This window comes from Trichomycterus rosablanca, chromosome 7 (genome assembly GCF_030014385.1).
Source record: "Trichomycterus rosablanca isolate fTriRos1 chromosome 7, fTriRos1.hap1, whole genome shotgun sequence".
NCBI lineage: Eukaryota > Metazoa > Chordata > Actinopteri > Siluriformes > Trichomycteridae > Trichomycterus > Trichomycterus rosablanca.
In genome coordinates this window covers 32,074,715-32,100,015 of record NC_085994.1, presented here as the reverse complement: position 1 = coordinate 32,100,015, position 25,301 = coordinate 32,074,715, and the positions used below count along the sequence as shown (strand labels likewise).

The 25,301-nt window shown below is 40.9% G+C and overlaps 1 protein-coding gene across 1 annotated transcript in view; it reads left to right on the top strand.

Moving 5' to 3' along the window:
- Positions 1-25,301, top strand: part of plxna3 (plexin A3) — a 292,904-nt gene that overhangs the window by 34,098 nt on the left and 233,505 nt on the right. Inside the window, exon 3 of the mRNA XM_062999232.1 lies at positions 9,465-9,647. Within this exon, the coding sequence (XP_062855302.1) occupies positions 9,465-9,647 (183 nt within the window). The remainder of the gene's footprint in view (positions 1-9,464; positions 9,648-25,301) is intronic.

Genomic DNA, 25,301 nt, shown 5'->3' with positions numbered 1-25,301 from the left:
GGGGACACAGGGAAAAAAAGCTGTTTATAGCTTTGGTCTATGTGATTTTACCTTAAACTTAACATAAATTAGAGATGGGACGATCGATCGGCTACGAATCGGTATCGGCCGATTTTTAATCAAAATATGCTATCGGCGATCGGCGATATTTCCTAAAAGTAGCCGATCCGATCGTGTGATATATAAAGACCATGTTAAGTTAACAGCTCAGTGGATTGATCCAGACTTTGAGCTACGAAGCACCAACCATCACATCACCATTCATCAACAATCGTACAGAAACCATCGTGAAAGCTCTTACGATGTAATTTTGCTGATTGTAATATTTACTTTAAAAAGATAATTCAACCCGGTCACATCTGAGTCGATTCTATCAGCACGTTATATAAACTCCTGGTTCACTTTGGTAAATCGTAAGCGGTTCTTACTTGTGATGTAGATGAGAACAGAAAACGTTACAGAGCCAATCCGAGGCAAAAGTTTATTCATTACCAAATTCGTTAGTTCAGGATCATCTGCTGAACTTTTAGAAAACGTTTAGCTCCTTAGACGGAACGAGTCTGACTCGGTTACAGATCTGTGGTAATAGCAGTTTAATTAAGCTTTTTAATTAAGCTTTTTAATGTAAGAGAGTCACACAAAATATTCTGTAGTAGCTGGTGTTTATTTAAAACCACGACATTTAATTAATAACAGTAAACACGGAGAGATAACTGAGAAGAGAAACTTACGCTTCAAATAAAAACGAATCAACTCATGAATCAATGAATCACTTATAGCGATACTGTGAACAAAGCGTATCTTCTAAAGGCACACACACGCGCTGCTCTGGTTTATCTTTACTGTGAGGCTCTTTTTAAGTTTATTTACTGCTAATACCCCCCCCCCCCCCCCCCGATCGGAAAGGAGATCGGATCGGAATCGGTGCCAAAAACCCCGATCGGTCCATCTCTAATATAAATACTTTTTTTACCTCAGTGAAGTTGGCATTTCATATGATTAGGAAAAAATAAGTTCATTAAATGTTCATTAACTGTTTTATCCTGCTGTCGCCTCACAGCAAGAAGGTCCTGGGTTCGATCCCCAGGCGGGGCGGTCCCGGTCCTTTCTGTGTGGACTTTGCATGTTCTCCCCGTGTCCGCGTGGGTTTCCTCCGGGAGCTCCGGTTTCCTCCCACAGTCCAAAAACATGCAGTCAGGTTAATTGGAGACACTGAACTGCCCTATAAGTAAATGGGTGTGTGTGTGCGTGTGTGTGTGTGTATGTGTGTCTGCCCTGCGCTGGACTGCCGTCCCGTCCAGGGTGTTACCGTGTGCCTTGCGCCCATTGAAAAGCTGGGATAGGCTCCAGCAATCCCTCCGCCCCGTGACCCTAATTGGATAAGCGGATAAGAAAATTTATGAATGAATGTTTTATCCTTGTCAGGGTTGCAGCAGGTCCAGTTTCACTGGGAAACACTGGACGCAAGACAAAAATACCCTAAACAGGGTGCCAATCCGTTAAGGGCTTTCGCCACCCTCTCCCACACATATCCATTTATGTCTGTTTAGATGCAGAGCCACCTAATAGCACTTAAGATTCTAACCCAGATCTTAGCAGTGGTGGGCGGTTGCCTATAGTTTAAAGAAATAACACCTTAAAATTTATTTATGTTTTATTCATTCCTTTTTGGATTTTTTTTGTTTGCTCTTGTTGCATCTTTTCCTTTTTCCCATATCTACTGCTTTCTTTTTCTTTTGTGTGTGAAATTTATTTTGTGCTTACATTGTTTTCAGTGTTTTTTGTCTGTAATTGCCTTTAATTGTCTGGTTTCTGTCATTGACTTTCCTGTTTCATTCCTATACGTCTTTGTTTTTAGCATTTAACATTAATGTGACTGAGTAGCATTTTATTACTGATTTAAAAGTGATTTATGATCTAGAAGCTTATAAAATTCAATCCATACAATAATTGTAATTGCCCTTGTGGGAAAAGTAATCCTAATTTTATTTTATCATATCATTAAGCTGCTGTTATACCGCAGCAGCGCTCATCAACTTTTAGCTTAGCATGTTTGTTTATTGTTGCTGAAAGGCTAATTTGTAGATGTCATGTAAAATGCTCAGTGACCTTATTAGAATCTGATAGCGGCTCATCAGTACTGAGTGTACAACCAGGCTGTTTAACACCATTAATCTGATCTAATATGTCTGTGATGAAAAACCATCCGAGATAAACACAGCACAGAAACTCATTTTATATTCCTGAGGTAAAAATGAGAGCTAAATATCAGAAGCTGTTTAATATGCAAACTGATCTCAGTGTATCAGAGATATGAAGATTTTTAAGCAGCGCTGTGCTGATTATTACTGATTTAAAAAGGTAAAATATTTATTAGACCTGTTACTTGTACACATTCTGGTTAGCATGTTGCTAATCACTGTGAGAGTGGCCTGGCAATATAATACAGGTAATATATTACCTAGAGTTACTTATCTGAAGTAGTAAATATAAAATATTTATATATACGTAAGATAAATCTGTCCATTTTTACAGCCTTATTGACACCATTGTGAAATATTTTAGCCTTTGTTTGTAACATCTGTCTGTGACTGTGCTTATCAGTCTTAGTCTGGCTTAAGGGTCTTACACTGTTCAAGCACAAACTACATCTGACTTTAATCAGTTGGTGTTGGTTGTATTAGATTAAGGACTTGTGGTCACTTGATCTTTATCGCAGTTATAATCTGCTCTCAATACTTGGGGGGACATTGTAAGTGCGCTACTAAATAACATAAAATAAGGGAATTGACAGTGTTTACAACATAGCGTAGTTGGCTACAATAGAATTTTTAATTGTAATCGGTTGTTTTATGCTCAGTGAACAGTTTGCTCAAGGCATGAATGGTCACAGAAGAACAAAATGTAATTTGCAATGTCTAAAAACCCCCAACAGTTTTTTAAATAGACATATTTTTGCTTATGATTGTATATAGTTTGTCAAATAACATTAGTTTATCAATAATGTCAAATAATGTATATAAATATGAATATTTTCTAGCCCAGTGCTGTAATATCCAGAGTTCAAATCTAACCCTAGCGGTGATATCAGCCAGTTAGGTCTAAACAGACGTGATTGCCTATGTCTGGGAGTGTTTTGGCCCAACAGCCGAGCATTTAAAAGATATACTTGTTGGTGCACTCTCAGTGCCGGTCCTAAGCCCGTAAAAATTAGGAGGGTTGCATCGGTGAGGCCATCTGGTGTAAAAACTGTGCCAAATCAGGTATGCAGACTAGAATGATCTGAGTGGCGACCCCTCATACAGTCATACACTCATAAAGTCTCTGACTTTACATCTACAAGGTGGACCAACTAGGTAGGAGTGTCTAATAGAGTGGACAGTGAGTGGACACGGTATTTAAAAACTCCAGCAGTGCTGCTGTGTCTGATCCGCTCATACCAGCACAACACACACTAACACACCACCACCATGTCAGTGTCACTGCAGTGCTGAGAATGATCCACCACCTAAATAATACCTGCTCTGTGGTGGTCCTGTGGGGGTCCTGAGCATTGAAGAACAGGGTGAAAGCAGGCTAAAAAGATATGTAGAGAAGCAGATGGATGATATGGTAAGTGGAGCTGATAAAATGGACAGTGTGTGTAGAAACAAGGAGGTGGTTTTAATGTTATGGCTGATCGGTGTACATCACTGTGACAATATATTGTCTAAGCAATTGAGGGTTAAAAGCTTTGCTCAATGGCCCAACAGTGGCAACCTGTCAGTGGAGGGGATTGAACCAGCGACTTTTCAATCACTAGTCCAGTACCTTAATTTCTAGGCTGCAACTGTATTAACAAAACAAAAGGTTGAGTACTACAGTACTTCTTTCCTATTGGTGTTGCTCAATAGTTGTGTGGGGTGCCCAGTTGTGGTCAACAGTGCTTTTTGCTTGCCAAGCAACAAAATAATTGAATTTTACTCTACTATATAATTTTAAGCACAGTCATGCTTATTTAACTCAATTCCAAAATAGCTGGCAAACGCAAGCCTTGAACAGCCGCAGTAACACGTCCATTATTTCTTCCCATCAGTTTTGTATTACACTCACCCACAGCCAAAATCCTGAGGCAGGTCATGGGAAATGTCCTGTAAAAAGCTTTTATTGTTAGCCAAGACAATGATTTGTGTGGCTGTGTAAATGGCACCGAGAACAATGGTACAACACCTCCACGGCCAGTTTGAACAGATGGACGAGCGAGAGAGGAAGTACTGGAGTATGATGACCTGTTTCCTCTACGGAGGAGTGGCAGAGCTTGTTTTTATGAGCTAGCTGCAGGGTTCTCCATGACTGATGCAGATATTATTACGGTATTATTAGGTAGTTTGGATGCACGGCAGCGACCCTGCGCTTCGTAATGAGAACGTACGTGTAGCCCGCCCGCGCTCGCCTCGTTTACTACATTCATTCTTTATAAGCACGAAGAGAAACAAGGCACTGCTGTAACCAGCTGCCTCGCCCTGCTAACACTCAGCACCCCGTCCAACCCTGCCAACCTCGGGATGGTCAACAGAACAAAGAACATTATGCTACGTCTAACCTTAAACTGATTAAAAATGGCTGTGTAATATTCTGCTTAGTGCTGAAATCGTGATTATGATTATTTACAACCAATAATTTTGCCAATTTGTGGCAAACAAAAGGGTTTTTTTGATTAGTTTTGATGATTAATTTAATTGCTCGCAATGTGTCATTAAATCAGCGGTTCCATATTTAACCCTTTAATGGTCTCACCAAGAAAATAAGGTTTAAAAAATTTATTCTTTGCATCTCTTAGTTTCTTGGGACCACACCAACAACAAACAATACATATTTTTTACCAGTGCACACAGTATTTTTGTATTATGTTCACATTATTATGATTTTTCAGCTACTAGCTTCAAGTTGACATATAGGTTATAAAGGCTGTTTTTTATTATTGAAATAAATCTTATTTTACCACAGTATTAAAAATCAATTATTAATCAGACAATTAAAGCATTAAAAATAAACAATTATTTATGAGTCATGACTTGAGGTATTACAGCAAGAGGGTCCTGGGTTCGATCCCCAGGCGGGCAGTCCGGATCCTTTCTGTGTGGGTTTCCCCCGGGAGCTCCGGTTTCCTCCCACAGTCCAAAAACATGCAGTCAGGTTAATTGGAGACACTGAATTGCCCTATAGGTGAATGTGTGTGTGTGTATGTGTGTGTCTGCCCCGCGATGGACTGGCGCCCCGTCCAGGGTGTTACTGTGTGCCTTGCACCCATTGAAAAGCTGGGATAGGCTCCAGCATTCCCCCGTTACCCTAATTGGATAAGCGGTTAAGAAAGAAAGTAAGTGAGCGAGTGAGTGATGTCTGGTCCTTACAGATTAGGTGTACATGCTTTTATCCTAAGTTACTTACAATTGTGACTAATACCATGCAAACCTTCTCAGGGGCCCGACTCTGGCACCTTGGCAGGGTTGGGGTTTAAACCTACAATTTATTTCTGACCGGGCTTTCTCTGTGGCCGCCCCAAAGTTATGGAACAGCTTGCCACTTTTTATTAAGACATCCCAGCTCCCCCCAACTTGCAGACCTAATTATGTGCTTTTGGGTTTTAGCATAGTTTTATTTGCTGTATGTCTTTTATTACTGTTTTATGTCATTGATTTGATTTATCATTGTTCTGATTTGATTGTACAGCATCTTGGACGGCACTCAATGTCTTTAAAGGCGCTTTATAAATAAACATTTGATTACTGGTCCAGCGGCTTAACCAGTCCCCTACCAGTTCTCCTGCATTCGCTTTAGATGGGTGGCACAGTGGCTCAATGGGTAGCACTGTCGTCTCACAGCGTGAAGGTCCTGGGTTTGACTCCCAGGTGGAGCGCTCTGGGTCCTTTCTGTGTGGAACTTGCATGTTCTCTCTGTGTCTGCTTGGTTTTTTTTAGGGAGCTCCGGTTTCCTCCCACAGTCCAAAGACATGCAAGTGAGGTGAATTGGAGATACTAAAATTGCCTTAACATTAAAAATTCCTAATAAATAAACATCTTTGGATATTTTTGTCTGTTTTACTAATTAAAAAACACCTCTTTACCATAAAAGACCTACTATAATTTATGTTTGTCATAAGTTAATTAAAAAGTACTTGGTCAAAATGAATAAATATAGCAAATTCAATCATTAATTTGATGTTTTATTGTAGCATTTATTTTGGCGACACCTTCACGCCGGAGTGTAATAGAAAATCAGTGGTAGGTTCTATCTGAACAGAAGGATGTGCCATTATAGGAAACACCTGGTTAAACCACTGCTGCTGATGTCATCAGGAGGGCAAAGTGACCTCTGTGTGAGCATCGCCTAGAAGCGTAAGTGTTTAAATGAGCTAGCAGACCTTGTCGGAGAGGAGGAATGAGATGGCGAGGCCGAGGGAGACTCACCCAGGCGGCGTGGGTGGTGGTGGTGGTGGAAGGGGGGGGTTGTGGGTAGATGAGAGTCGATAGTTCACCGGAGCAGCACAGGAGTGGGTCAGCACTCGATGACATCATCATTAGCCCATCCTGCAGATGTTCGCTAGCGCAATTGATTTTTGAATAAGTCTTCCCGAACGTTTTCTCTGCAGAAAGCAGCAGGGGTTGATTGTGTCGTTCCTCGCTGTCAAACCAAAGCCCATTACCAAGCAGAGGAACAACGTTTTAGCAAAGGCTTTTTGGGGAAAAGGGCACATCCAGAGTGATAAACTCCTCATGAGAGAGCTGGATGATGTCATGTCTGGAGGGTGTGTAGACTCTTGCGTTCTTGCTGCTTGCCAGGGGTTGTTTTTGTTCCTTCTCTCAACCTCTATTCTGCCTGTATTTACATTCACGTTTGCGGCATTTAGCAGCATTTTATTCAAAGCGACCTATGGTTACGTTTTAAATGCAGTTTTAGCAATTGAGGGCTAAGGGCTTTGCTCAAGGGCCCAACAGTGGCAACTTACTGCTGGTGGAGCTTTAATCCCCTAGTCCAGTACAGTAATCACGGAGCTACCACTTCCCCCTTAAACACTGTATGTTTTGTTTACTACCTGCCGATGAGCTTCTTATTGATCCAGCCAGGCTCATGTTATGTACAATCAATATAGTCATTATTTTAAATGCTTAATTGATTTGATCTTTGTTTGATTGGCAAGTCAGGTACTGCTGATGAATATATGATGTTAATACAGTACCAGTCAAAAGTTTGGACACACCTTCTCATTCAGAGTTTTTTCTTGAATTCTTTTATTTTCTACATTGTAGATTAATACTAAAGACATCCAAACTATGAAGGAACACATATGGAATTATGTAGTAAACAAAAAAGTGTTAAACAAACCAGAATATGTTTTATATTTTAGATTCTTCAGAGTAGCCACCTTTTGCTTTGATGACAGCTTTGCACACTCTTGGCATTCTCTCAATCAGCTTCATGAGGTAGCCACCTGGAATGGTTTTTAATTCACAGGTGTGCCTTGTCAAGAGGTAATTTCTGGAATTTCCTGCCTTCTTAATGTGTTTGAGACCATCAGTTGTGTTGTGCAGAGATAGTGTAGGTACAAAGGTCTATACAGTGAATAACCCTATTTGACTACTGTTCTAATCCATATAATGGCAAGAATCACTCAACTAAGTAAAGAGAAACGACAATCCATCATTACTTTAAGACATGAAGGTCAGTCAAACCAGAAAATTTCAAGAACGTGCAGTCGCAAAGACCATCAAACGCTATGATGAAACTGACTCTCATGAGGACCACCCCAGGAAAGGAAGACCAAGAGTTACCTCTGCTGCAGAGGACAAGTTCATCAGAGTTACCAGCCTCAGAAACCTCCAATTAACAGTACCTCAGATTAGAGCCTACATAAATGCTTCACAGAGTTCAAGTAGCAAACACATCTCAACATCAACTGTTCAGAGGAGACTGCGTGAATCAGGCCTTCATGGTCGAATTGCTGCAAAGAAGCCACTTCTGAGGAGGTACAACAAAAAGAAGAAAATTGCTTGGGCCAAGAAACACAAGGAATTGACATTAGACCAGTGGAAATCTGTCCTTTGGTCTGATTAGTCCAAATTTGAGATTTTTGGTTCCACCCGCCATGTCTATGTGAGACACAGAAAAGGTGAGCGGATGGTTGGTACATGTGTGGTTCCCACCGTGAAGCATGCAGGAGGAGGTGTGATGGTATGGGGGTCCTTTGCTGGTGATACTGTTGGGGATTTATTTAAAATCCAAAGCACTTAACCAGCATGGCTACCACAGCATTCTGCAGCGACATGCCATCCCATCTGGTTTGCGCTTAGTGGGACCATCATTTGTTTTTTAACAGGACAAGGGCTATTTGAACAAGAAAGAGAGTGATGGAGTGCTGCGTCAGATGACCTCCACAATCACCTGACCTAAACCCAATCGAGATGGTTTGGGATGAGTTGAACCGCAAAGTGAAAGCAAAGCAGCCAACGAGTGCTCAGCACCTCTGGGAACTCCTTCAAGACTGTTGGAAAACCATTCCAGGTGGCTACCTCATGAAGCTGATTGAGAGAATGCCAAGAGTGTGCAAAGCTGTCATCAAAGCAAAAGGTGGCTACTCTGAAGAATCTAAAATATGAAACATATTCTGGTTTGTTTAACACTTTTTCGTTTACTACATAATTCCACATGTGTTCCCTCATAAGTTGGATGTCTTTAGTATTAATCTACAATGTAGAAAATACAAGAAAAAATCAAGAAAAAACACTGAATGAGAAGATGTGTCCGAACTTTTGACTGGTACTGTATATACTGATTAGCCATAACATTAAAACCACCTCCTTGTTTCTACACTCACTGTCCATTGACTGTAGTCCATCTGTTTCTCTACATACTTTTTTTAGCCTGCTTTCACCCTGTTCTTCAATGGTCAGGACCCCCACATGACCCATTTTGAGTTTGTTGAAGGCATCAAATCCAAAATCTGTAACATGAATTCAAATGGACATTAGCATTAAAAAGTATATTTTATTTGTTCTTTTGTCAGTTAAAAAAAGTTCAAGACAAAGAACAAATCACAGATTCTTGATTTTATTGCATTTTACAAAATGTCCTAACTTTTCTAGAAATGGAGTTAAATTACAATTATAACACAGCATTAACATCTAATGTTTAATCAGTTAATGATTAATTAACAGCGGTTCTGAAACTAGGGTACTTGTACCACTGTTACTGCCCAAAGTACCCTAAGCTGGTGCTCCAGATGACCTTGTACAGGCTTACAGCTTTAGACTTAATAATCAGTACATATAGGCCTACAGTGTGTAACCATGCATGGCATGTGCTCCTGTGTGAGGACCCCTAGATTGTTATGTAGAGGTTTTCCTTTAATCTGGGGTGGCACTTTGTTCAACATGTAAAATATTTGTGCCCCATTTTAACCATCTGTGTTCTTTTTCTTTACCCCACAGCCAAAGCAGATCGGCGATGATTTTTGCGGACTGGTCCTGAACCAGCCTCTCGGTGGGCTGCGTGTCATTGAAGGGACACCATTATACGACGAACGGGTGGACGGCATGGCCTCGGTGGCTGCGTACACATACAGGGATCATACCGTGGTGTTTGTGGGGACACGGACAGGCCAGCTCAAAAAGGTAAGACGCATTTCTTTTTGTAAGCTTACGTTCTGGATGGCAGGGTGGAGCAGTTAAATGTGGTCACACTACACGATATATCACCAGGAGGAATCTCAGATGAGTCTATCTGGTCTCGCACACTACGATGTGTCATGAAAACACATGGAGAAGAGACAATGGGTTTAGTGATACCGTATCCAAAAATGCACATCAACAATAAGCGAGCGATTAAAGTTGTTTGTGGGCCGATATGAAGTTTAAAAACAAGTAGGAAAAATAAATGAATCTGGGTAAAGGAGTGGATTTGGCTATGCGGCCAGCAGAGAGAGTTTTTTGCAGTGCAACGTTGGTATTATGGTTTAGCGTGGACGATAAGTCACACATGCTGTAAGGCTTGTGTGTGCCGATGTATTCTGATAGAAACTATATTATGCCCCCTGTTCCACATATTTACACGCCTCACCCGAGTTTCCCTTCTATCACAATCATAAACTGATCCTGTTTGCAACACCTTTCACACTACATGATTTTTGAGTCGCCAAAAGTTCACACACAGCGATTGAGAGCCGATTTTCGAGCCCTGAGCGAACGCCGATTTGCCTCCGAGCTGCCACATCTAAGCGGCGACCTGTCGGTGAACGAAAATCAAGGCAAAAATTGTGTAGTGTGAACTAGGCATAAGTGATGTGTACTTTTTTGGAAGTTTGCTGTCAGTTTTAACGTCCTACCACTGTGCTAATCATTGTTTGGCTTGGATGACACTCTTTAGATTATTTATTACAGTGCTTGATTAGCCATGGTATTTGTTGCTGATTGGTTTGTTTCCTTTATGTATCAAAAATGTGTTAATGTATGAGGGATCTTCAAAAGGTTTCTGCACTTGGTTGGAAACAGTGAGGGCGGGAGGGGTAGTAATTGGTCGTGTCTGAGAGACTGAGAGAGAGCTTATAGTCCGGATTTAGCGGCATCTGATTTTCACCTTTTTGGACGCTCAAAGAAGCTTTATTGGGAAGAAGATTTTCATGTGATGATGATGTGAAAGCAGCGGTGCGTCAGTGGCTACGCGCTCAACCAAAAACTTTTTTGCTGGTGGCATTAAAAAGTTGGTACGACGCTGGGAAAAATGCATCGGAAGGTGACTGTAGAAAAGTGATGTCATTTGTGTTTGAAATTCTTAATAAATCGAGTTTAAAAAACTGCGGAAACTTTTTAAAGAACCCTCGTATTAAATAGTTTGAACCATTTTAAACATTGAGCAGCTGTTTTGCTGGCGCCTCGGTATCATTTAGCTTTAAAATGTCATTCCGTGTCACGGTGCATCTTGGTCACGTTGGCAATCTAACTTGAAGGCAGGGCTGGTTCGATCGATAAAGATTTGTGAGTTGAGCGTGAGGTCAGTGACGGGTTTTGGGAAAACTGATCCTCGTAGAAATGTCGCGTAGGCGCCGCCACAGGTGCTTGTGTGCGAGTGAAAGTCAGCCTCAGCAAAGCCAGCGAGCGAGAATGTGCCAGTGCAGCTTTACGGGGGTCGAATTGCATTTAATCCTATTATACCCCTGCACATGTGTTCCTCTGCAATGGGATATACTGCAACCCACAGAAAGCATTCGGTCTTCATTCCAGACTACACACGCACACACACGCACACACACATACACACACAGACACACCTTGAGCAATAATACAAGCCCACCTTTATGAGTCATCTTATCTGTAAGCGGGCAACAGCTGCGCATGTTTAAAGAATAATACGGTCACTGCTGAGTTTATGAAAATACCCCGGGTACAAACTGCAATTTTTCCACTCCGCCGACGGGCTACTGACAGTCTCAGCCCAGCGATTCTTGCACTGCTGGCATTCAAGCATGTAGAGAGAGAGAGGGGAACGTATTTAAAACCTTGGGGGTTGGAAAAGATGAAGGAGGGGGTGTCGAGACGTCAAGCTTGGGGTTTCGGCTGTGAATTATAATAACATTTAACATGCATCATTTGAGTGTGTGGGGGTGCAGGGCATTCTGTATTTTTTTTATTTCTTTTATCCTCCTGGTCAGAGTCTTGGCTGGGGAAACATTGGCCGTGAACGAGAGGGAGGTGGCCGAAGCCCTACCATAGTGGGGTGTTCTTTCTTTGTGCCCAATCACATCTTGGTAGATGCACGGCTGCCCGATAGCAACGCCCAGATCTCAGTGACAATGGGCTAGTGTAGTAGACCACTGTGCCACCCAAACTCCCCAGGTGATCTACTTCTTACAGTAATACTATTACATAGGTAAATATGCCATAAAAATGAAAATATAGAATAGAATGCCTTTATTTGTGATATATACATATACAGTACATGTATACAGTACAACAATTCTGTGGAATTCCCTCCCACAAGAGTGGACGCCCTTATAGCCAAGTGTGACCTGAGCTTGCGTAACCGATGCAAAGGCTTATCAAATAATAGCGGTGCAGTCTATCATTTACAATTACAGGGGCCAAACAGTGGCAAATGGGTGTAGGTGAGGCTTGAACCAGCAGTCCAGACTCTTAGAAACCAGTGTGTAAGCTAATTAAAAGAACTGGCCCCTAAATTTGTTGAACACCAACTTTGAGAGTGAATTTTGGGTTTCACCAACCTCAAGTGCAAGTAAAACATCAAAATGACAGAAGTGGATTCAATTGGGTCAAATGTGAACGTATTAAATCAGAGCAAAATGCATTTAAACCATTGGATTAAGATGGGGCTAAATAAAAGGCCTTGCTCAGGGGCCCAACAGCGGCAAATGGGAGTGTAGGTGGGGCTTCAACTAGCAGTCCAGATGCTCGGACTGGGGGTGTAAGCTATTCATAAGAAATAGTCCTTAAATATGTTGGAGAGCACCAACTTTGAGAATGAATTTTGGGTCTTACCAACCTCAAGTGCAAGCAAAACATCAAAATAAAAGAAGTGGAAAAAACTGGGTCGGACATAAATGTATTAAACCAGAGCAAAATGTATTTAAACCATTGGATTAAGATGGGACTAAATAAAAGGCTAATTAAATAATAGTGGTGCAGCCGATATCATTTACAATTACAGCATTTTGCTGACGCTTTTATTCAAAATGCAATCCAAGCAATTGAGAATTAAGGGCCTTGCTCAGGGGTCCAACAGCGGCAAACCAGAGTAGGTGGGGCTTGAACCAGCAGTCCAGACTCTCAGAACGAGTGTGTAAGCTATTCAAGAGAAATAGATCTTAAATTTGTTGGAGAACACCAACTCTGAGAATGAATTTTGGGGCTTGAACCAGCAGTCCAGATTCTCAGAACGAGTGTGTAAGCTATTCAAACGTGTCCTTAAATTTGTTGGAGAGCACCAACTTTGAGAGTGTATTAAATCAGAGCAAAATTCATTTAAACCATTTGATTAAGACTGGAGTAAATAATAGGTTTTGCTCAGGGGCCCAACAGCGGCAAATGGGAGTATAGGTGGGGCTTAAACCAGCAGTCCAGATCCTGAGACACGGACTGGGGGTGTTAGCTATTCATGAGAAATAGTTACTACATTTGTTGGAGAACACTAACTTTAAGAATACATTTTGGGGCTTGAACTAGCAGTCCAGATACTTAGACCGGAAGTGTAAGCTATTCATAAGAAATAGTCCTTAAATATGTTGGAAAACACCAACTTTGAGAAGGAATTTTGGGGCTTGAACCAGCAGTCCAGATGCTCAGACCAGAAGTGTAAGCTATTCATAAGAAATAGTCCTTACATTTGTTGGAAAACACCAACTTTGAGAGTGAATTTTGAGTTTCGCCAACCTCAAATGCAAGTAAAACATCAAAATGAAAAAAAAAAAGCGTGTTAAATTGGGTCATATGTGAATGTATTAAATCAGAGCAAAATGTATTTAAACCATTGGATTAAGATTGGACTAAATAAAAGTTCTTGCTCAGGGGTCCAACAGCGGCAAATGAGAGTATAGGTGGGGCTTGAACTAGTAGTTCAGATGCCTAGACCAGATGTGTAAGCTATTCATAAGAAATAATCCTTAAATATGTTGGAGAACACAAACTTTGAGAGTGAACTTTGGGTTTTACCAACCTCAAGTGCAAGTAAAACATCAAAATGAAAAAAGAAATGCTTATTAAATTGGGTCATATGTGAATGTATTAAACCAGAGCAAAATGTATTTAAACCATTGGATTAAGATTGGACTAAATAAAAGGCCCTGCTCAGGGGTCCGACAATGACAAGTGGGAGTGTAGGTGGGGCTTGAACCAGCAGTCCAGATGCTCGGACTGGGGTTATAAACCATTCATGAGAAATAGTCATTACATTTGTTGGAGAACACCAACTTTTTGGGGCTTGAATCAGTAGTCCAGATGCTCAGACCAAAAGTGTAAGCAATTTAAGAGAAATAGCCCCTAAATTTGTTGGAAAACACCAACTTTGAGAGTAAATTTTGGGTTTCGCCAACCTCAAGTTCAAGTAAAACATCAAAATAAAAGAAGTGTATTACATTTTCATACGTTGTGTGTTTGACACATGGTTAGTGACTATCCGTAGTGTCTAAAAAATCAATTCATATTAAATTTTTCCCCTCTCATATACACTGACTGACCCTGTGCTTTTTTTGTATAGCTGATTTCAGGTGATGTGGGCTAAGAAAATGAATCGCTGCTGCTGTAAGCAAAGCTTCGGCTCCGTCGCAAGAAATCTGACATATTTGACATATGACAAATTCAATTCCATAAATTCGGCGTCACACCTGGCATGCCGAGAAATCATTTAGAGACGCTGACTCTGCTGCTCGACTATAAACAACCGAATGAAATATGCCTCAATCCACCGTGTTTATCAAGCATCCGAGTAGAAAATAGAACCGGCCCTGCAGCCCCCGAGCTCTCAGACAGGAGGCTTGAGAACATTCCATAGGAAACGGGCCTGTTTGGACGTCTGAATCCGTGCGTGTACGCGCGTCGTGTTATCGCTCGGCTCGGCTCGGCTCGGCGCGGGAGAGAGCTCTTGTGCTGTTATGGATATATTTTGTCGGCGTCTGGGTCAGAATAACCCAATTTAGCGTTTGTCTCTTTGCCAATAATAACATTTTGTATCATCTGGCGTGATGTTTTTGAGAAGCTCTCACCCTGGTCCGGCTGAGTATCGAATGTGAGTCATAATAAACAGTCGCTTTGCGGTCTGACGTCTGGATAGGAAACGTGTCTGTGTGGAAAACTGAGCTTTATCATTGCGGGTGAGTCTGCATTAACGGAGCTCATGCTGGTGCATAATTAATCACGCAGAGTTCCGTACCACAGTTAAAAAGTCCGCAATCATATTGATGGATTGGAATTAATACATTAATGCAAAGCAGACAGCTTTTTGTGGTGTTTTATGGCCATATTGGTAAATGTGGCATGACTGCATAGTTCACTATTGGACCGTGCATTAAACATACTAAATACTTAACCATGGTTATGTCAGTTAGGTTAGTTTGTGCCCTTGCTGCCTACTTAGAAACATTTGCTCATCTGAGCATGTAAAGAATGGTGTGTGGAATTTCTGTTTTCTAAATCGGACAGCTGCATGTACGCCCGAGAATCTCTAATTAGTTTCATACTTTGGTGTGTCTGTGTTAAAATTTAAAGACTTGTTTAGCCTACGAATGTTAATTAAGCCAAGTTCTTCGTTATCGACTTGTAACTAGCAACTAGTCACCAACAAGCCTACAGCAACCCGTCAAAATATGAAATCACAATTTTTGGCTTTATTATATAATAATAAACAGTTTAATGTAATGACTTGAGTGAAAAGTTGAATCTTTTTGATTCACTATTGAACAGAAAGTAATGGTAGGCCAGTGGTAGCTCAGACTAGTAATCTGAGAGCTGCTGATTCAAACACAATTGTTTGGAGTGTATACGTCACAAATCAGCCATAACATTAAAACCACCTCCTTGTTTCTACACACATTGTCCATTTTATCAGCTCCACTTACCATATAGAAGCACTTTGTAGTTCTACAATTACTGACTGTAGTCCATCTGTTTATCTGCATGCTTCGTTAGCCTGATTTCACCCTGTTCTTCAATGGTCAGGACTCTCCCAGGACCACTACAGAGTAGGTATTATTGAGGTGATGGATCATTCTCAGCACTGCAGTGACACTGACATGGTGGTGGTGTGTTAGTGTGTGTTGTGCTGGTATGAGTGGATCAGACACAGCAGCGCTGATAGAGTTTTTAAACATCTCACTGTCACTGCTGGACTGAGAATAGTCCACCAACCAAAAATATATCCAGCCAACAGCGCCCCGTGGGCAGCGTCCTGTGTCCACTGATGAAGGTCTAGAAGATGACCAACTCAAACAGCAGTAGATGAGCGGTCGTCTCTGACTTTACATCTACAAAGGGGGACCAGCTAGATAGGAGTGTCTAATAGAGTGGACAGTGAGTGGACACGGTATTTAAAAACTCCAGCAGCACTGCTGTGTCTGATCCACTCATACCAGCACAACACACACTAACACACCACCACCATGTCAGTGTCACTGCAGTGCTGAGAATGATCCACCACCTAAATTATACCTGCTCTGTGGTGGTCCTGTGGGGGTCCTGACCATTGAAGAACAGGGTGAAAGCAGGCTATAAAAGTATGCAGAGAAACAGATGGACTACAGTCAGTAATTGTAGAATGTAAAAGTGCTTCTATATGGTAAGTGGAGCTGATAAAATGGACAGTGTGTGTAGAAACAAGGTGGTGGTTTTAATGTTATGGCTGATCAGTGTAAGTACGCACATTTGTGAAAGCTCAGATTTTTGTTGACCTTAAGCAGGTAGAAGTTAATACATTTGAGGTTTTTAATGCTGGTTATGTGACTTTTTGAAAAATATGTATTAAATCAGAGCAAAATGCATTTAGCTAGCTCTCTCAGACTTTTAACACCCCTAAGGTTTAGCATTCAAAATCATGATTATAAACAATTATAGATTTAAACCATTGAATCAAGATGGGACTAAATAAAGGGCTAATCAAATAATAGCAGTGCAACTACACTTTTACTACATTTTTTATACTACATACATTTCATACTTCATACTAGGGCTGTCGCGGTGAAAGAATTTCCCCTTGCGATATTCAACCTGTCTCAATATCGCGGTACGTGGTAATATCGCCATTTTTTTTTGTTTTTGAAAATTACTTAATTAATCTGCATTTTAGAGCTATATAAACAAGCTTTATTGTTAGGCTATAATTCGGTATATTATTGCTTTATAATGACAAAGATGAGACAGCTTTAAGACCAATGAAATGCGTGTTTAATGTTAAATACAGAACAGAGCAGGGATGCGCGTCTTTTCTCTATTAAAAAAGGTTTAAATTTAGCTTCTAGGCTAGATATACACTGTGAAACGAAAAAAAAAAGTGTTTAGGCTAAATATTGTAAATACACATCTAATCAAAATATGGTAAAAAAGAAATATAATAAAGTCTGTAAGAGTTTAAACCTGCGTTATTATGCACGCTAGAAGAACCAACATGTTCACCTGATGTGGTTTAGAGAGGATCTGAGTGGGGTAGCGATGTTCCCCTCGGTACTAAAACTCTCTCTGATGGGGCTCGTTACACTAATACACGTGTACTGTACCTGCATGCGACTTTACAATGCGACAAACTATCTATTTAGTAGGTATAGTTAACATAACAATATATACTACATTTCAAGTTATTATTCGTTTCAATACATTTTTATTCAACGAAAAAATACATTTAAATCATTCCAGCAAGACCAGAAAGAGAATATTTGCAGGCTGCAATGCCATATTAACCGTCATTAAGTGTTTTAGTTCACCAAGGCTGTTTGAATATAGTGTAAATTACAAGTATTTATTGAGTGTGAACTCAATTTGATCATTAATAAACTTGCCTATAATTCCTGTTGCGATTGTTTACATTTTAAAACACAAAGCCTGACACTCAGCAGCAACGCATGAGAACAGGTTGCGGGAAAATGTCGCTCCTAGCTCATTTTCATTATGAATTCATTTAACATTTATTACGCCCGAATGTAAGCGTAAAACAAGATGGACCCTGCAACAATATAAACAAAAAAAAATAGAAGAAAGAAAGAAAAAACGTGAACACCGCGGTGTTGCGGTTGCTTGGCATGCCCTGCGGTTGGCTGATCTATACCGCGATATTTCAAAATTGCGGTTAGCGCGACAGCCCTACTTCATACTACTTTTTTTATTCTGTTTTTTGTGTTTTATTTACATATCGTTGTACATTACTTGTGTACTTGAACTCTATCTGTCTGTCTGTCTGTCTGTCTGTCTGTCTGTCTGTCTGTCTGTCTGTCTGTCTGTCTATCTATCTATCTATCTAATGTATTTAACGCACAGCATTTAGCTAATGTTTTGTTTTTGCACTTACACTTCCACTTTGTCCAGATCAATGCAAGCAATTGAGGGTTAAGAGCCTTGCTCAGGGGCCCTACAGTGGCAAATGAGTTCAGGTAGGGCTTGAACCAGCAACCTTCAGATCAATAGTCCAGTAACTTAACCACTGAGCCACTACTCCCTGGCTATATCTCAAAACAGCTACGGTAATAGAATGCTTTATAAGGTACAGGGCTTATTTCATTTTTACTGCTTTATCCTGGTCAGTGTCACAGCCATTCCTTCATGGGGTCTCAGCCATCCGCCCCTCTCAGACATAGCCAATCATATCTGTATGTAGAAGCCCAACCGGCTGATAGCACCATTAAGAATTTGCATCCTTGATCCTAGTGATAGTTGGCTAGTTATTACACAGGAAGCAACAATAGGTGCTACAGGGCTCATTGGGTAGAACTGTTTTCTCACTGTTTTCTCCCAGTCCCGGCTCTTTCAGTGTGGAGTTTGCATTTTCTTTCAGTGTCTTTGTGGGTTTCCTTCCACAGTCCGAATACATGCAAGTGAGGTGAATTGAAGACACTAAATTGTCCATGACTGTTTGACATTAAAAAATTTAACTGATGAATCTTGTGTAACCAGTAACTAACTACATGTCCTGTCATGAATGTAACCAAAGTGTGTAAACCATGACGTTAAAGTCCTAATAAATAAAATTGGTGCTACACCATATGGTCAATAGTGTGTGGACACTCTGCCATGAGCTTGTTTGAGATCCTATTTCAAAACCTTGGGCATTAATATTTAAACCATCAAGAGTTAACTGTATTTAGAGTAGTTTGGGACGGGTCAACAGAAGCAAATACATAGAATAAATATCTGTATTACACGGGCGCAAATTCAGGCGTCTTTTTAAATCCATCAACAATCTTGCTGCAACTTAAGGTATCCAAATGTGCTTTTAATATGACCACAAACTGCTAAAATCATGTAATGATTAGAGTATCAGTGTGCAAAAACCACACAATTCAATCTGATTATGAAGGAACTTGACCTGGATTATGGAGTGTGTATGATCCAGGCGTGCAGCTGACACATGCTAAACTGCTAACTATAAGCTTGCATTACACTGCAGCTGCAGGGAAGGATTTAAGACGAACGTCAAAGTGTGACTTTACTGATGGACTACACATGGAGTGGAATGAATTGTGGGAACTTTATTTCTTAGCTGAGCTGTTCTGTTAAAGATCAGGAGCTGTGAATACGAAGAGTGATTTCAGATGCACATCTGCAATCGATTGAACAATAATTCGAAGTTTTTTCTTTTTTCAGTAGCCCGGCTTGTTCCGCTAAGCCGGACGCCATTCAGTTACACAGTCCTGAAGAGTCCTAGATCACGTCTAGCTAAACAATCACAGTGTAATCGTATAAACCCTCCGCTAATGGTTAGCAGTCAGACATTGTGCTGCAGTTTGGAGTGTTAATCCACCTGAAGGGCACCACTGCATGCTGGGTAATTGCCCTGTATCTCTCCTGCCACGGCCTGTTTGTTTTGGCAGGAGAAGAAAGAGCGCGGGTCTCTTTTCTCAGGCCGTACGGAAATCACCCATGAGGCGTCAGGGCTTCCTGTGTTTCAGTCTGCTGCTAGAGTTAGCAGGAACACTTAAGAGTTTAGGAGAATCAGCTATCATGCTTACTTTATCCAACACAAGCCCGAAAATTATCTGTACGTCAAGAATTTTCTAGTTTTCCTCAGTTTTTGGGTGCTGTACTGTGACTTTTTGACACTGTAATGCTGATGTGTTGCATTAAAATGATTGTGATGATCACAGTTTACAACAGCTTTTACAAATCTGGGATTAATTTAACTCAAAACTTTTAATCCCACACTAAAAATGGTTCAAATATTTGTAATACAGAACTTTTTCTGTCATGGAAATGGCTAGATTATAGGGCTGGGCGATATGGATAAAAATGTTATCACGATAAATTTAATTATCATGATGTAAAATCACAGTTAAAAAAATATTCTTAAAATACAGACAAAATAGCCAGTATTATTATTATTTATATATATATTCTATTTAATTTTTCTCCCAATTTGTCTTCTGCTGCTGGGGGATCCCCGATTTTTTTTTGCAGTCGAGGTGGTTATATTGCTGTTCACACCTCCGACGACCCGTGCACAACCCTTAATGGAACCCTTTTCCACCCATGCACTCTGCACAGGTGTCTCTATCCGCCAATCAGGGTACTAACACAGCGTTTGAAGACCCCGTCCACATAGTCCGGTCATCCCTCCCTGCAGGCACTGCCGATTATGCCCGCTAGATGGCACCCAGCCGATCTGTGGCATGCTGAGTTTTGAACCGAGGAGTTCAGAATCTCGGCACTGGTGTGCTAGCCAGTATTACTTTTTTAAGTGTTTTAATATTTATTAGGGGACAGTGGTAGCTCAGTGGTTAAGGTACTGGAGTAGTAATCAGAAGGTTGCAGATTCAAGCTTCACGACTGCCAAGTTGCCACTGTTGGGCCCCTGAGCAAGGCCCTTAACCCTGGTCAGACTGCATTTAGTCTTAATTGTAAGTAGCTTTAAATAACAAGAACAAATTAACAAATAAGAGCAAATCAACATAAGTAAAAAACTGACTGTGACACTTTGATCTTACTTTGAAAATTGTAAAACAAACAAATAAACGGATCAGTGTCAAACTTTTTTAGGCCATAAACATCTCAAACATTTAAAAAAAGAAGTTTTTTTTGTGAGTTGATACATTGAGTCAGAGCAAAACCTTTAACTTTTAACTGCTCAAATTGTATTCAGTCATCACTGTAAGTCACATTGGATTAAAGTGTCTGCTAAATGCTGTAATGCTGCAAATGTTGTCATTTCCGTGTAGTGGTAGCTAAGGTATTGGACTAGTAATAAATAGGTTGCTGGTTTAAACTCTGTCACCGCCAAGTTGTCACTGTTGGTCCCCCACCCTTTTTCCCAGCACTGGACTTTTCACCTACATTTCATTATACACACACATGTATATATTTACATATAGTATATATAGTGTTTTATTATATAGTTTAGTTTCCATACTGTTGTATAATAGTATATGTTGTATAATAGCTAATATGTTTTTATAATTTTTTTATTTTACTCGTTTATTACACTCGAATTTCCCTCATGGGGATCAATAAAGGAATCTTATCGTATCTTATCTTAAAGTCTTCTTTCTCAATTAAACTAATGAGCATTATACCCTTAGAATAAAATAGCATAGAATGTTTATTGTCACTATACACAGGTACAATGACATTTTGAAGCCATGAAATAGGTGACAGCTGCGTCTTATCGGACTTTTTTTGGGGGGTAACAGCAAAAAAAGACACCTCAATTGACTATTGCTCAAAAGAAACTCCACTGATGATGGCGGACAAACGGCTCTTATAAATGGCTGGTTAACAACATTTCCATTTCTGGCAGACAGCAGACTCTTTTATCCAAAGTGATTTACAATACTGTGACAAGTATACTGTCTAAGCAGTTGAGAATTAAAGGTTTTGCTCAAGGGTCCAACAGTGGCAACCTGACAGTGGTGGGCGACCTTTCGATAGCTAGTCCAGTACTTTACGTGATGGGCTACAACTGAATTTGAATGCTGTTTTATTGTACGCTCTGTATACTTAACTGGGTGGTATTTTCTCAAATGATGAACAAACTGGTAGTGTTATCGACGGCGCTGGACGGCGACATATTTAACATCTTGGGCTCACTGCGCTTGGTCAGGCTTAAGAAATCTGAACCACATTCATCAACCTTTCTTTGTAACAATGTTATGGAGAGCAGACGGCTCCCCTTCGCCTTCTCTCCACCTGCCTCCTTTCTATCTTCCTGTAGCTTGCTACTGTTTAAGCACTGTTCCTCTCCTTGCGGTTAGCTGCAATTCAGCGTGCACCCTGATTGGCTATTGTGCCAGCTTCACGCCAACCCTACGTGCTGCGTGATCAGGCGGCTTTCTGTGGCTTTTCCGCGCCAGTGAGGCGGAAAAACAGAAATGAAAATATGCTCAAAGCTTATCGTGACCGAGGAACGGTTTACCACGATACAAATCAAGATCGTTTTATCACCAAGTGCTACTAGATTGTGAGGTAAAGAGGGAAAATCTAGAAAAAAGTATGAGAAAACTACAATGCCATTATTATTGCTTCGAATAAGCAGCCTACACAGATTTATTCTATAAAAACGAATTCAAAACCCTCATTGTTGTCCATGTTTAACTATAGCATGAACAGACGGCTCTAGTCTCTAGGGACGTTATTTATTTATTTATTTATTTAAGAGGTCCTTCCACTTACAGTTACATTGTGTATAGAGCTTAATATCTTGGTGTCATTAGATGATTTGATGTCTGTTGTATCCAAACCCAATATATGTGACTTATTAGAGGGCATTTGACTGGTGGCAACCTTTTAGCTGTTGCTGCCTACACACATACCCCCCCTTAAAAAAGGATAGGGACTTGTGGCCGTCAAAGCTGAACATCTGCTCTAAGCATGTTCCAGTGATTAATCCATTAGTTCACACTGCACACTGTGTATAATGTTTTCATCTTGGCTATACCTACAATGAATTGGCACCCTATCCAGCCTTCCACCCAGTGTTTACCAGAACCAGATCCCCCACTACCCTGACCAGGATAAAGCGGTTCATCTTTGACCATGATTGATTTAACCATGTCGGGGGTGCTGTTGAGAGTCTGTCGTTCCTGGAATCTCTGGGCGCAGTGCACACACAGTAACACACCCCAAACAGGACGTCAGTCCATATCGCAGCCAATCATGTCTGTATGTAGACGCCTGGTCGGCTGATAGCACCACAGTGGATTGGAACCTTGGACCACCACTATCGCTGCACTACCTGAGAGTCAGGTGCAGGTGATGAAAACAATAAATTATATAAAAAATGGTGTAATTAATTAAAAAATGTAATTACTCTGTGTAATTAATTAGAAGGTTAAGAGGTTGAATCCTGGCGCTCCTAAGCAGCCACTGGTGGGCCCTTGAGCAACCCTCTAGGTTCCAGACGTGCCGTATAGCCTCATAATTAAACTAAAACGCAGAAACGAATCCTCTAAATATACCAAACCCAGTAATAACAATAAAACGTATCCTGGTCAGGGTCCTGGCACGTCAGCTTCCCCAGACAGGGCACCGGTGAATTGCATTGCAAGGCTTGATTTAATGTTATCTATCCTAAAAAGTAAATTAAATTAAATTCTTATCCAAGCCGACCTGCATTAAGAAAAAACAAATAAGTGTAGTAATTTTGTCATTGGTCACTGAGGCGTGTTTTGGGCTTAAAATTACACCAGGCAAATTACACTAAGCAGCCCGGAGCTGTTTTTCATCTCAAGTTAATTATGTAGCGGTAATTAAAGATTGTATGGGATCGTGCCTCTGCGATCAGCACGAGTTGCTAATAGGATGTTGTATATTTCTGGAGTGATATTTTTTAAAAACTATTTATTTACTTTAAATAGTTGAAGTGGCTCTCAGGTGGCAGAGTGGTAAAACACACTAGCCCTCTACCACTAACACTTAGGGTTTGCGTATCAGCGTTGTTATCGTCTACATTGTATTATCTTCGCCATGTCTGTGAACAGCCTAGCCATTGGTGGGGGGGGGGGGGGGTGGGGGGGTGGGGGGGTGTACAGTGCCAGTTCCAAGCCCAGAATCCCAAATAAAAATAAAAGGGTTGATTAAGGAAGGGCATCCAGCTTAAACTCTATGCAAAACCAAATATGTGGGCCAGATCGATCCACTGTGGCCATTCATTCAATCATTCATATATATATATTAAGAAAAAACACAGGTGTCAGAATACACAGTGCCTGATATATATATATATACATACATACATACATACACACACACACCAATCAGGCATAACATTATGACCACCTTCCTAATATTGTGTTGGTCCCCCTTTTGCTGCCAAAACAGCCCTGCAACTGTGATGCACTGTGTATTCTGACACCTTTCTATCAGAACCAGCATTAACTTCTTCAGCAGTTTGAGCTACAGTAGCTCGTCTGCAAGCCTTCGATCCCCACATGCATCAGTGAGCCTTGGCCGCCCATGACCCTGTCGCCGGTTTACCACTGTTCCTTCCTTGGACCACTTTTGATAGATACTGACCACTGCAAACCAGGAACACCCAACAAGAGCTGCAGTTTTGGAGATGCTCTGTACCAGTCGTCTAGCCATCACACTTTGACCATTTTTTCTGCTTCTAACACATCAACTTTGAGGATAAAATGTTCACTTGCTGCCTAATATATCCCACCCATTAACAGGTGCCGTGATAAAGAGATAATCAGTGTTATTCACTTCACCTGTCAGTGGTCATAATGTTATGTCTGGTCGGTGAATATTCAATCTAAAACTTTGAGGTTTGTGTTTAGCGTGTTTAACATTTTTAATCCACGTACCATTTAAGTGCCACACGTTCACTGGTTAATTTGCACTATGAGGCATCCTACGGCAATTCAGTTAGCAATCGGTTAATCAAAATGACCAAGATGTCAAAGTCTAAAGCAGCTAAAAACACGACTCATGTAATTCTGTGGATGATGGGGGTTGTGGTATTTTCATATTTGAGACGGAGCCTCACACCACTGCTGGATGTTCTAGGATTACATTCAACTATTTAGGTAGGCTGTACTGTGTATTATAGCTTTCATTTATGCTATCATTCAATTTATGAGTGTAACTTAATGACTGCTATGAAATGTAGCACCTTGTTTAAAAAAGTCTGTGATTTACACACTATAAATGGGCAAAAGTATTTGGACACACCTCTTGATCATTTATCCAGTCCTATTGCCACAGATGTATGAAATCAAGCAGTCTGTCTTTATAACATTCGTAAAAGAATAGGTCATTCTAAACGCTCTGCTGACTCAATAACTGCTGAGTTCCAAACCTCCTTTGGCATTAACATGTCATTAACATTGAATGTCAGGCCGCTCAGGTGGCGCAGCGGTAAAAACACACGCTGCAACCAGAGCTGGATCTCGAGTACGTCGTATCGAATCCAGCTCTGCCTTACCGGCTTGAGGCTGAGTGGCAATATGAACAACGATTGGCCTGTTGTTCAGTTGTGGGGCGGGACAAAGGGCCCCTCTCTGTCAGAATGGCAATTACGACCTCTGCTGGCTGATTTGAGGTGCCTGCACAGAGATGAGGAAGGAGTGCTCTTAGAGTGTGTCTCTCCGCATGCAACGCTAGGTGGCACACCACTCGTCAATGTGTGGG